Source organism: Netta rufina (assembly GCF_964035555.1).
Source record: "Netta rufina genome assembly, chromosome: 3".
NCBI classification, from domain to species: Eukaryota; Metazoa; Chordata; class Aves; order Anseriformes; family Anatidae; genus Netta; species Netta rufina.
Window position 1 is genome coordinate 115,826,714 of NC_140125.1, and position 12,702 is coordinate 115,839,415.

At 36.6% G+C, this 12,702-nt stretch overlaps 1 protein-coding gene across 2 annotated transcripts in view; it reads right to left on the minus strand.

Annotated features, from left to right (window-relative positions):
* Positions 1–12,702, minus strand: part of SUPT3H (SPT3 homolog, SAGA and STAGA complex component) — a 277,597-nt gene that overhangs the window by 131,399 nt on the left and 133,496 nt on the right. For both annotated transcript variants that reach the window (XM_084284666.1, XM_084284667.1), the window contains exon 3: positions 4,859–4,943. In XM_084284666.1, coding sequence (XP_084140792.1) covers positions 4,859–4,943 — 85 coding nt within the window. The remainder of the gene's footprint in view (positions 1–4,858; positions 4,944–12,702) is intronic.

A 12,702-nucleotide genomic window follows, 5' to 3' on the forward strand; every position in this document is an offset into this window, starting at 1 on the left:
ACGCTGCTAGTGCCTTTTTCTCTGGACAGGCAAGTGAAGGTGTTTTCCCTCTTTCTCCTTTCTTAAAAAAAATGGTTAAGAGGGGCAGCAGTCAAACTGGGAAGCAAAGACAGCACATCGTGTTTGTGTAGAATATGTTTGGCCCTTTGAGAACACAAAATTCACACCACTCATGTTACAGCACTTCACGTTTCACATCACTAAACGTGTCCTTACACTTGCTCTGCATTTTCACCTTCCCTTTTTCCAGTTGTGGTAATCTACTTAATCTTTAAGACCCTACTATAAAAAAACAACTTACTCTGAGTTTATTATGGACTTGCTAAGGAGTTGATGTATGGCTGAATCTTTGCAACTGACTGTAGGTGTTCTATACTGCCATGGGCTTAAAAAATCTAAATCTCCCAGCATAGATTATCCACCTGTTAACTTGTATTCTGTGCTTTGGTCCAGACCAAAGGACTGATTCTCAATTAAGTACACTGCCTGTGTAAAAGGCAATTAATTTTCAAGAGTAATAAAACAGAAAAAAATAAAAGTGACCTATGTCTATATGCAGTGCTCATATATGAATATATATAACATGAAAGCTAAATCAAATTCAAAAGGAAGCAGGAGTGAAATATTAGTAATGATTAGATAGCAGCACAAGTTATGTGAAATCAAAGTCTTCCATAGGGAGACAAGGGCAAATGATAGGAGAAAAAAACCACCAACAACAAACAGATATAATGTACAACATGATTTGGGGCAAGTGAAGTCCCTTTAAGTTGACATTATTGCATTCTAAAAAAGCCAACTGAGTAGGTTTGACTTAAATCATTTGACATCAATTGAAGAGATCAGAGTCCTTCTCCGAGCAGACACACTTCAGCTGACAGGGAGTAAACCACAACTCCATTAACATGAATTCTGTCATTCATGACAGTCTCAGTGATGACTTATCACAGTTTACAAAGAATTCCAGTGGAGAAAACACTTAAAGGATGTAGTCCAAGGCTGCTGCGATGTGCTGTGGCAGTCTTTCATAGACAGATAAGGTTACTTACCAGTACTCGGGACTTCTGAGTTCTGCAGTTGAAAAGCACATTTATATTTTTGGTGTGTATATGTGTAATTTTTCATGTCCCTTGAGTGAACTCATTGCTACTGCTAAAATGTCTTCCACTGGGGATAAAAAAATCTACTGTCTTCTCAGAAGCCATCCAATATGTCAGAAACAAAACATAATGCACTGAAATTCAGATCTAGTGCTAAACTGAATTCTATGAAGGCAGGTTTCTCTAGTACTACTACTATAGTCATCACGTCTAGAGAATTAACTGCTGGTAGTTGACTGATAATAAATACCCAGATAGTATGCTCCCAGCACAAGGCAGATAACTCCTTAGCAGCTTTTGATTTATGTAGCACATCATCATCTTATTGTCCATCAGCCTTCAAACAGGACATCTGAAGCACCAACATGGAGATCTGACCCTAACAAGAGGGGATGAGATAACTATTTTTTAATAGCAGTATAATGTTACTACATTTTCCATTGATTCAGCCCAGCTTTCATACAATACATAGTTAAAGAGGAATTCTTAAGAATTTCGTTGTTTTTTTTTTAAACCAACTTTACCAAAATGAAAAAAAGACAATAGAATGTGCAACTAAAAGAGCTTGTTCCACTTAGAATGGTAAATTGTTTACGGACTTGTCCCCTGCTGATTAATATCTTTTTCAATTCCCTGTCAAACCCTTTTTTGTAGGCACAATTTGCTTTGCAACAAAGACATCTACTACTTGCATCTCTCCATAAAGGACGTTATAACTTTGTTTGGAACCTCTAGTCTTAGCACACATAAATACAGTTTAAGGGTTAATATTAAGACATCCATACATATCAGTTATTGAACAAATACTTGAGTTCAAACTAAAACTTACTAAAACTTCCATTGTGTTAAATTATGCCTGAACAAAATAGGTACAGAGCTTTATCATTCTACTGGGTTTTTGTTTTTATATTGTTTGATATAATCAAAGTTTTGCTATTTGCATAACTAAATATATGTAAAGAAATTCAAACTCATTTTAGTATTCTGACGCAAATTAGATGCAATTAATCTCTCAACATTTATGCCTATCTCCAAGATATTCAAACCCCAGACAACCGCTAAAGGATCCCTTTATTAGACAGCTGAGGAAATAAATTCCTCAAGAGGTGATTCATCTCATCTAATGCAGAAACTAATTTTAGGATGATGTGAATCACCCTCTGGAGATGCTCGTTTCCTTCCATGCAATGCTATATACTTCTAGCAGAATTTAACTTACGTGAAGATGTGTACAACCTATTACATATTGTTCAAAACAGAAAAAAATTGATCATAAAACGTGATGCAGACTAAGAGAAGCCTGTTTTTCAAGAATTTGACTTGTTAGTGCAGTCATCTGCTACAGCAGCCGAACTTCATAAAGTATATAATGGGTTGAAATAGTGACCATATAAATCTGTCCAGATCAGCCCCTGATTTAATAGGGTTCAGATCAAATTTGAAAATAGGAAGCTAGAACTATAAACCTCAGAGATATCAAAAGTCAACCAATCAAAGGTAATCAAGCTGGCAACTTATTTTTGAATTCAGAAGCTCAAATCTGGACTTAATCAACAAGTATGCTCTCTTCTTACAAATGTTTACTATGAAAGATGTGTGCAACGTGCCAGCTTTACTTCAGGCATAAAAGTAATTTCTACAGTTTAGCCTTATACATGTATTATGAATGACAAAATGGACATGAATTTTGAGAAGTCATTAGATTACATAATGATAACTATGTAGTCCATTAACATGAATAATATGGCAAAAACTAGGCAGTAAGCAATAAATTTCCATCTGCAGCCAGATTCAATTATAAAACTAGCTTTTTTTTCTAGTGCTGTATATACCCACACCAACACGGACCTCTAAAGTGAAAATTCAGTGTAAATGCATCTTAACAGCTCAACAAGGATGTGCGGTTATAAGGGATGCTAAATGTGCAAAAATCCCTATCAGAAGTCCAGAGTATGTAAAAAGCCCATGATTTAAGAGTTCCGGCATGCGAATGTCAGAGGTCAAAACAATGAGCTATTAAAGATACTTTCACTTCCTCAGAAACAAAGTGCTGTCTTGGGCTCGGAGGTGAAAGGTTAGAAAAGCTGTTTATCTGCCGCTCTGTTCCCATTCTTCCTTCTGTCAGGAAATCCTACATACTCCTACGCCACGCTCAGGGTTAACCCTGGGTCATGGGCATTCCCGCAGTAACTGCCCGGCGTTGATTTAAGTACGAAGACCACATAGCTGCAGGTTGCATTTCCTCAAAATGCGCATTTTGCTGTAAAGGTCTGCTGAGCCTTGGTGGAAGGTAAAAGCCCAGGTGCTTCACCACATTATTGCTAAAGGAAGAGCGAAGCCACAGCCATCGGTTTTCATAATTTATTATTTGGTCATTATAGCTAGAATAAAAAAATCCAGATATCTGCCCTGGAGCAGCATGCTTAACCAGTGGGAAACCTGCGGAGAGGGGGAGAGATTGTTCCTTCCCCTTTTCGGGGCAGGACCAGGCAGAGAGAGAGGAGCATAACAAGCAAAGGATCCACAGCACCGCTGGGTGATGCAGGGAAAGGGATACACACTGCTGGGCTGCGGAGCTGTGAACACAAAGCAGTTACACAGAGCTGGAAGGGCCCCCGAAGTGTCTGCTGCTACGCAGGAAGCCACCGAACGGCTGCTGGATTAAGTGCAAAGCTGAAGGAAAGCACCTGCCTGCAGGCAAAGAGTGGGCAGGGAGAGGTTTATTTATAATCGCCTCTGTCTGTGGTCTGCCCCATTCTGAATTTTCTCAGTTTACAAAAGTTTATACATCTCGTTAATGTTGTTAACAAACCTACCTTGAAATTTAAAAAACCTGCCTGATTGTTGAAGGAGCTCATTATAAAGAAAACGTCAAGGAACTCGTGGCTCAACGCTCTAGCTGACCCAAGGAATCATCAAATATAAATACTAGGTACAATATCTATTAGCATTATTTGCATACATTAGTTTCATACAACGTGCATACCTAATCATACGTGTTGGTAATTTCATTTGAAGAATCACTATAAGAAGAAACCCAACATCGTTACACTTCCCAAGCTGCAGGCGACACAAAGGAGCACACCTTTATGCACACAATGTCAGGCAGCAGATTTGTGCCACAGTGTAAAATGCTAATGTTCATTTATCAGAAAATACTTTTGATCCTAAATAAAAAAACATGGTGATTTTAGATTTGCTATTACAGACAGGTTCAAAACTACCTCATTTTTTTTCCACCTTTTTTTTTTTTCAGTAATTTTAGATTATTTATTCAACACTTTCATTGGCTTTCAATAAAGAAAAATATTTACTACTACCAAATTATTTTTGACAGAAAACAAAACATTCAATAGCAAAAATATTTAAACATAAATATTAAGCAAATAATAATGCATTAACACAAATACTAAGACATAAAAATTACCGAAGAAATCTTGAGATGACTTTGTAGGCTTTTCTTTTTAAGAAGAAGTATTTTTTACAGAATAAAAATACATCGGCTTTATTCCCAATGTTAGGTGAGTTTGCAGATATCAGAGAAATACAGCGTATAACCATAATCAAAGTGTGCCCTCTCTATCTGCAAGCCTAGAAGTAGCTTCTTCAGATTATCATGGACACAACAACACCCCCAGTTTCTGTAATTTATTTGTTTCTAAAACCAGAACAAGCTGTTTTAGTCATTTGATCATTAAATTTTTATATTTTTGCAAGGAGTTTTAGAGCAGAAACTATTGTAGCAGTTATGTTCTTACCAGATTTATCAGCTGAGTGTGGACGATATCTTCCACCAATATTGCAGACTCATGGAGCGGCCTGCGAGCATCTCCTAAGGAAAACCTGAAAGAAATAAATTTATTGCAAGGTTATGAAAACGAGTTAAATAGAAACAAAGTAGGTGGTCTCAAAATAAAAAACATCTGAATAAGAACAACAAGCTTAATACACCTGTATACCATATGGTATACTGCCTGTGTTGCAAGGAATATAAATCAAAGTGAGTAATCTGATTGTAGTGACAAAAGAGATGCAAGAATGTATTTGAACATACATAGCGAAAAAAGCTGAAAAGTGCAGGAGAAAGGAGGAAAATCCAGTTCATTAAGGAAAGCATTAAAAAAAAAAAAAAAGGGTAGTCAAAGCTGTAGCATGGGCTCCGCTAGTAGCCTGTATTTGCAGTCCCCTTCACCTACAAAATTACCAAATAACTATGTTAATAAGTAAACTATTATCAGGTATTTTATCCCATATCTACATGTTAGTGACAAGATATGGAAAGAACTACTAGAAAAGAGGGTAAACATTTTTTACATACTAATATATGAGAAGCTCTTACAGTCTGCATTGCAAGACTAATGACTGGAGGTCAAGAAGAGATGATAGTGTTCATATACCATCACAAACAAAAGGCAAAGCAATTGGAATGGGGACCATAACATGAGAGATTGGAATGATAGACTTTTTTGCAAGACTATCTTCACCAAGAAATAACAGAACTTGCTCTCTACACCTGCCTTCACTGCTAGTCACTCAGTTAGACTTGGGGTACTCTTTTGCTCTGAGATGGGCAGCGGACATTGCCATTACCAGCTTTCTGGTAAAGATCGTAGGTACTGGAGAAAGCCTTCTAGCTCACTCCAGAGCCTGTGCTTTTCCCATACAGTGCCCCCGAAGTCCTACAAAACTCTTCATCTTCAGCGTGGATGGTGTGCTTCAGGTCCAGATCCAGGGCACTTAAATTGAAATGTTCACGACATCCATCTAGACTTTCAGATTTATTACTTGTAGCTGTTACCCTTTCAAAGTAGTGTAGTTGAACTGTGATCTAGAAGGACAAGGGCTCTTATTCTATGTAGTTTCCCCTTCATACATAATGCACAAAAAGATGTTATTTTCTTTAGCTGGCTACTACTTGTTCTTCGCTTCCAAACCCCTACATTTTCAGTTCGGTGCCATGTAGCGGATATGGGGTATTTAAGCTTTCTAGCTATGATTCTCCATGCCTTGACAATTTCCCCACCACCACCTTTTTTTTTTCTTTTTTTAAATGCTAAACAAAGCCTTGAAAAATGTGTTAATGTATCAAGCATACCACTCACTAAAGAAGGATGCTATAAGTGAGTAACTCTGGTTTTGCTTTCTCAGCCATTTTTGTAAGTGACAGAGGATTCAAGAATACCAAAATCTTTCACTTTCTCTTATCTCAGTTCTTTTGCTAACATAAAAAAGAAGGACACATTTTTCCTTGTTGTGATGAACAGAATTAAAAACTGACTCAAGCATTTTCAGAGTAAGCATTAAATGTTGTCCTGCTACTTATGAACGAAGGATCAGAGCAACTTGCCAGTGCTGGGAGGCAGACCAGAGCTGTGGTCTGCAGCTGCTTAGACACCTGCACATCATAGCTTTCCTAAAAGCTGAATCTCTCAGTCAGAACAAACCAGCTGAGATCTGGTGTCTAAGTGGACTTCAGCAGGCACAATATTTTTGAAATAAAATTATTCCAACAATGGAAGTCTCCAGAAATCAAAAGCAGTCATGAAACCCAAGTCATTAATCATTCTCAAGGCTGACTGGTTGCTCTATTTCCAGTCGCTCCATATCTGACTTTTGGCTAAATTATTTTTAAATCTTAAAGCTGTTAATTCCAAAGTGGTTGCAATGGGCCCCAACAAGGGCTCACTGAAAATACCTTATCATTCCATGAATATCAAAATAAAAAAGCTATTCCAATCTTACATCATTATAGCAGTGAAAGACCACTTGGTGATTTCAAATATTGCCTCAGGGCATTTCTAAAAAGCCCTGCTCTCTTTCCACCCAAAAATGAGCTTTTAAAATTAGAAAACATATGCAGGAAAATATATTCACTGTAACTGAAATGCTACAGGCCAAAAGTAACATTGCAGTTTCTTATTAAAATAGTTTAATTTTATTTATAAGATTAAAATATTCATGGGTGATTGGTTTTATCAATTATTTTCTTACAGATGAATTCCTTCTCCTGCAGTAAAATAAAACAATACTTTATTTACAAACAACTTATTTTTTACTATGGAATCACAGTACTTAAAGAGGTACACAGTAGCATTTTTTTCCTTTATCTAGTAATGAAATGATATCCAGTATTCCTCACACACCTTTTGAAATTTTAATGATATTCAATTTCACCTTGACATCTCTAAGAGCACAGCACAAACACTCAGGCAACATCTAAGCGTGCCCCACTGTTCTGCGCTAGTTGTAGGTGGAGAAAATTACACTCTATCTTTGTTCACTATCATTTGTCTCTTATTTAGACTATCAGCAATTTAAAGAGATGCTCATGTTTTATAACGTATTGTACAACATCTCTAAAGTAGGGACAACTCAGTAAGTTTCTTCTCTGTTATGCAGGAGTGCACACATACACAAATTATAATGTCTGACACTTCCTAAGACTACAAGCACAGAACAGCAGACCAGATCCTATTAAATATTTTATAAACTGCAAATACCTGTATATTATAAAGGAAATACATATAAAAGTAGAAATATTTATTACGATATTACACTGGAATGTAAAATAATATGAAAAAAGTCACCGATTTAAAACAATTGCTCATAAATGATAAAGCATAAGTATTTCATTTTTAAGAGTTATGCATATGTAAATTGCTAGAAAAAAATGTTTTTTTCTAATCACACCATGCATACAAGAACTGAATTCAGCCATTACAATCATAATATGTTGTTCATTCTCACTTTTCTTTAATATTTTTAAATCATTTATTTTTCTTTCTAAAATTTAAAATACAAACCAAAAAATATATATGTAAGAGAGTGGTAAACGCCTGGTTGCTAGCATTATGATCTTGAACATCAATTACTTTTGTTCATAGATTTATTAACAACCATGCAAAGGGAAGGTTTTCTGGTTTTCTTTTTCTGAAAACAATAAAGCACAAGGACAAAACTCTTTTCAAGGCAGAGTACTGACTCTACACTGAGATACCTTCCCTGTCTGCATTTCTCTCTCAGAGGTAACTGTCAGCTCCAAACATGGCATGAAATGTAGAAGAGATGCAATCAAGATACTAAAAGGAGATGTTAGGAGATGCTGAAATTCTGCACTGGAACACAAAGAAAAGAGTTATAACAAAATGCAATACTTGTTTACATAGAAAATCAAGTTGAAAATCAAGTTCCAGGTGCACCTACTTTCTCGCTATGTCTGTTCCACTCTTTCTCTTTCTGACTTCAGAAGCTATTTGTATCTTGGTTTGCCTTCACTGTTTTCCCATGTAACTTCTGCCAACTCCTTTCCCACATACAGAAATCTAGATGCTGAAATCTAGATGTGTTCTCAGCAAAAAGCAAAAACCACTACACCTCCTCACAGCTGCTTACTGTTCTGTGTTGTTTTTTTTAAAGAAAATGGATTTTTTCGATGCTAAAAAGGTTTGCGTTTGATGCTTGCTAATTACTTTTGCAAAGCATTTGATATGTTTCTTACCATCAGCTCTATATTCTAACATGTTTATAGTATATTGTATATACTATATATAGTATAATATATGTATATTATCTTAAAATACAAAACACAAAGGATTTTTTTAACCCCTTCTGCTACTGGAAATATTGCAATATGGAGGTAATTGCAAATTCACAAGCAGTAAAGTAGTAAACTCTTCTGTTTTTGCCCCTACACTTCTCATTGTATTTTTCCATAGCAGAATAAACATTGAGTGAAGAATCAGGACCTCAGATTTTTGCCAAGTTACAGAACAGGAGGTATGTTAAGAGCCAAAGGAAAATCCTAAAAAAAAAAGAAAAAAGCAAAAAAGGAAACCAAAATTTGGCGCCCTTGCTTCTGGTGACTGAAACTAAAGTTGATATTTTAATATAACTTATAAATTTCATTTCACATTTGCTTTGTTTTTTAATGGTTTGTTTGTTAGAGAGTCCTTAAAAGAACTTTCCATTTGCTTGAAATATAAGTCTTCCTACGAATCATATACAAATTCTGTTGAAAATAGAAAAGAGCAGTTTCTCCACAGGTAAATACTGAAGAGGAAATACAGTAAAATACATTAGCAGTTTATCAAAACAGTAAATCGATATGGAAGACTGTCCTGACAATAGAAGCATCTACCCATTATGCATGTCATACAGTAAAGTAAAGCTTTCTTAGATGATCCAATTTCAAAGGTTTGTCTGTTCTAAGGAAACATTTTTACAAGGGGGTGATCAGCTTACCCGTGTTTTCACAGAAGTATTAAAATAGTAGCATGGAGAAAGAAAAGACTGCTGCAGCTCTTTTATTGTTTACTTTTAGCTTTTATTTCTAATTTATTTAAGTTTCTATAATGATATTTCCTGGCTCATCAAAACGGCTAAATGCCCAACCCACTAAGTGGACTATCACGGCATACTATGTGTAAACACACGCACGTATATATATACTTGGCACGTGCTAAGACACAACATCTACTCATGGTACAGAGACCTCCGTTGGAAGAGCCTCAAAATCTTGGGCAGCTACAGAAGTAGATAAAGCTACATTTCTTGGGGTTTTAAAAGCTTGCAAAGGTATCGGGCCAGGCACAGCACAGACTTGCTTCAAAAACCCTGATGCAGAGCTCTCCAGGTGGCCAGACCACCAGGAGAGTAGACTGTGGAGACAGAAGGCTGCAGCAATCTCCCATCCTCCACAGACTTGAAAAGCTATACTGGCCAGAAAGGAAGTATAACCAGGGTGGCTGGGAGTGCACTAAGCTAGAATAAATAGTTTCCTTTACTGGGACTTCTATTGAGTTTATACCATAACAAAGCTGCCCCAACTCATGTGGAATTTACCACCTTGAATAAATTTGATGAATCTAACCTAGGAAAAGTATAAAAGCAGTGAGGTAGGCTGCTGGGAAATACGCATTTTTTCTTTTCTAGAAATCCCTATCAAATTTTCCTGTTCTGTTTCTACTTGACAGGAGCAGAGATGGCCCCTCCAGACTTCATTTTTTTTATGTACCTGAAAATCTCACATAGGGCATACCTTTCTGCAGCACAGAGGTATTATTTATTGCTACCTGCCAGCCTGATTCAGCACTATTGTTTCCCAATAATACCCCAACTCAGTTGCTTCTCATCGATACACTTATATTCCGTAACACTTATTTTTCATCTGCTGCAAGAGTTGTTTGTGTCTATCCATCTACCTAGCACAAAAACTTTTTTCCTGCTACAGTGAGAAGGGAAGGAAAGAGGCAATAGAAAATACATTTCTGAGAAAACCAAAGAGGTACAAATAGACCTCCCCAGCACATGGAATCTATGATGAGCAAACCCTGAAAGACCAGTTAATGGAATGTGATACAATATAGTTAGGAGAAGCAATGAACTTCACCACTACAAAACTAATATAACTGATTTCTCAGGTGCAGAAACAATAGAAGAAATAATCATTTCTCTTTCCTGATTTCCTAGTTTGAATTAGAGAGGAGAGCTTCAGAGATTCACCCACTGTACCCATCATAGACCTGAGAATTATTCTTACTGCCTGGAAAGACCAAGACCAAATAAGCATTTTTTACCCAGTTCCATTCCCAAATTCATCAAACATACGAGTGGGAAATAGTGAAAATTAATCAGAAGGCGATAGAATAACACTTTGAGTAAGCCTCTAAGCTGCCATTTCTTTTTGTGTGTATTCTTTCTGTTGTCCTTTCTCATCTTCTTAGAGGTTGTTTTTTTTTTTTTTTTTTTTTTTTTTAATACAGTTCACAGAATCATAGAATGCAATTGCTAGACATTTGAGGAAAATGATTGCCCTGCTCTGCGCTGGTGTGGCCTCATCTCAAGCAATCTGTGCAGTATAAAAAGACATAAAACTGTTAAAGAGCTTTCAAAGGAGGGCTACAAAGGTGGTGAAAGATGGTGAAAGACAGTCATACATTTGGGCTGGATACCATAGAGACCAGAGGGTCTGTGAGTTGGCTGCTGGAGGGACCAGGAGGTCCAGGCCAGCTGCTGGGCAGACTGGGGAGTCTGGGGGTTGACTGAGAGATCCATTTGTATATGTGTTTCTGTGACTGAGGACTGAAAATCCCCAGTATTGAATAACTGAGCTTGAAGCTACTGGATTTGGCAATTCCTTATTTAGGGTGCATGTGCTGAAGAACCAGATTCAGAAGAGGTGTGTCTGTGAAGTATTTGCCCATAGAGAAACACACCAAAAATATACAACAGAGAGAGCATCATCAATTAAAATTCAATAAATATCAAAGGAGCTTGGAAGGTGTTTACCTCAGGCTGATGCAGAATGGGAACCTACAAACCTACAGATGGAATTCACACAGACAACTACTCTGCAGGCAGCTGAACTGGAGTGTGTCAGTCAGCAAGCCAATTCCCACCCTGCATTTTTTAAGTAACCAACTGAGTAGAATGTGATTAAGATATAAGTGCTCACTACATATAGAGCTAACTAATTCGCTGTTACAAAATCTAAAAACAGAAAAGGATCCTATAAAATCACAAAAGAAGAACATATTTGAACTGGATAATATCTGGACTCACATCTCCTCAGTACTGCAAGAATACACAGTAAATCTCTGTCAGCTGCTTGGCAGGAATGCATCTGGAATACATAGCATATTCATTTTCAGAGATGTTTTCATACTATAAAGCAAGTGTCCTCCTAAATATATGAATTATTACAGACCTGATGGTCAGGTGGTGGCAATGAGAATCAGTTTTGCAGTACTGAGCATAAAAGCATCCAGAAAACTTCCAGCAATTCAAATACCAGAAGGAGAGAGATTACAAATCACTATAAATAAGTAATAACAAACTTTGGAAAATCAGTAATACGATATGTTGGAGTAATTCTGCTTGGTGCCGTGAGAGGCTGACTCTAAAGATAAAGATAAAAATATTGAGATCTGGTCCCTATGATGACAGAAAATTGGGAAACTACAGGTTCCTTTTTTTGGGAGCATAGGAATAAGCCTGTCATTGTAAGAGATCTCAGAGAAAAAAAAAAAAAAAAAAAAGGAAGATAAAAAAAGCAAGGATTTTGAGCACTTCTTTCTCCCTTTTGTTTGCTACGTCTGCTGTTGAACAAATTAGGAAGAATCAGAGTCTGAAAGGAAAGACATGTCTAGTGCAAAAGTGGAAAATTGATTAGACACGCACAGGAAGACACATTGTACAAAGTTGAAGAGGGAAGAAGGAACAAAATAAGGGAGGAGGAAACTGCCAAAGAAAAAAGATGATTGCAGCAGGGGAAAAGGTATAAACAACAAGGTAGGAAGAGAATAGACATTCAACTGTAGTCTCAAAAGTATTTATGTTACACATTACATAATGCAGATGATATAACAGATCATTGTTTTATAGGCAACATTCCTTCATAATGCCATCGGTGAACTTAGTATAGGGATATTCATTTAAAAATTAAATAAGCTTGCTTGCTTATTGCTTTAGCTTAAGAAAAGAAGAACCAATTAAAGCCTTGAACTCTGTTAATTAACCAGCACAGTCTACCTGTGGTACCTGAAAATGCATTAGAATAACTACTCAAGCAATTCTGTGTCTATTTAAATGTTTATGTGCTCAT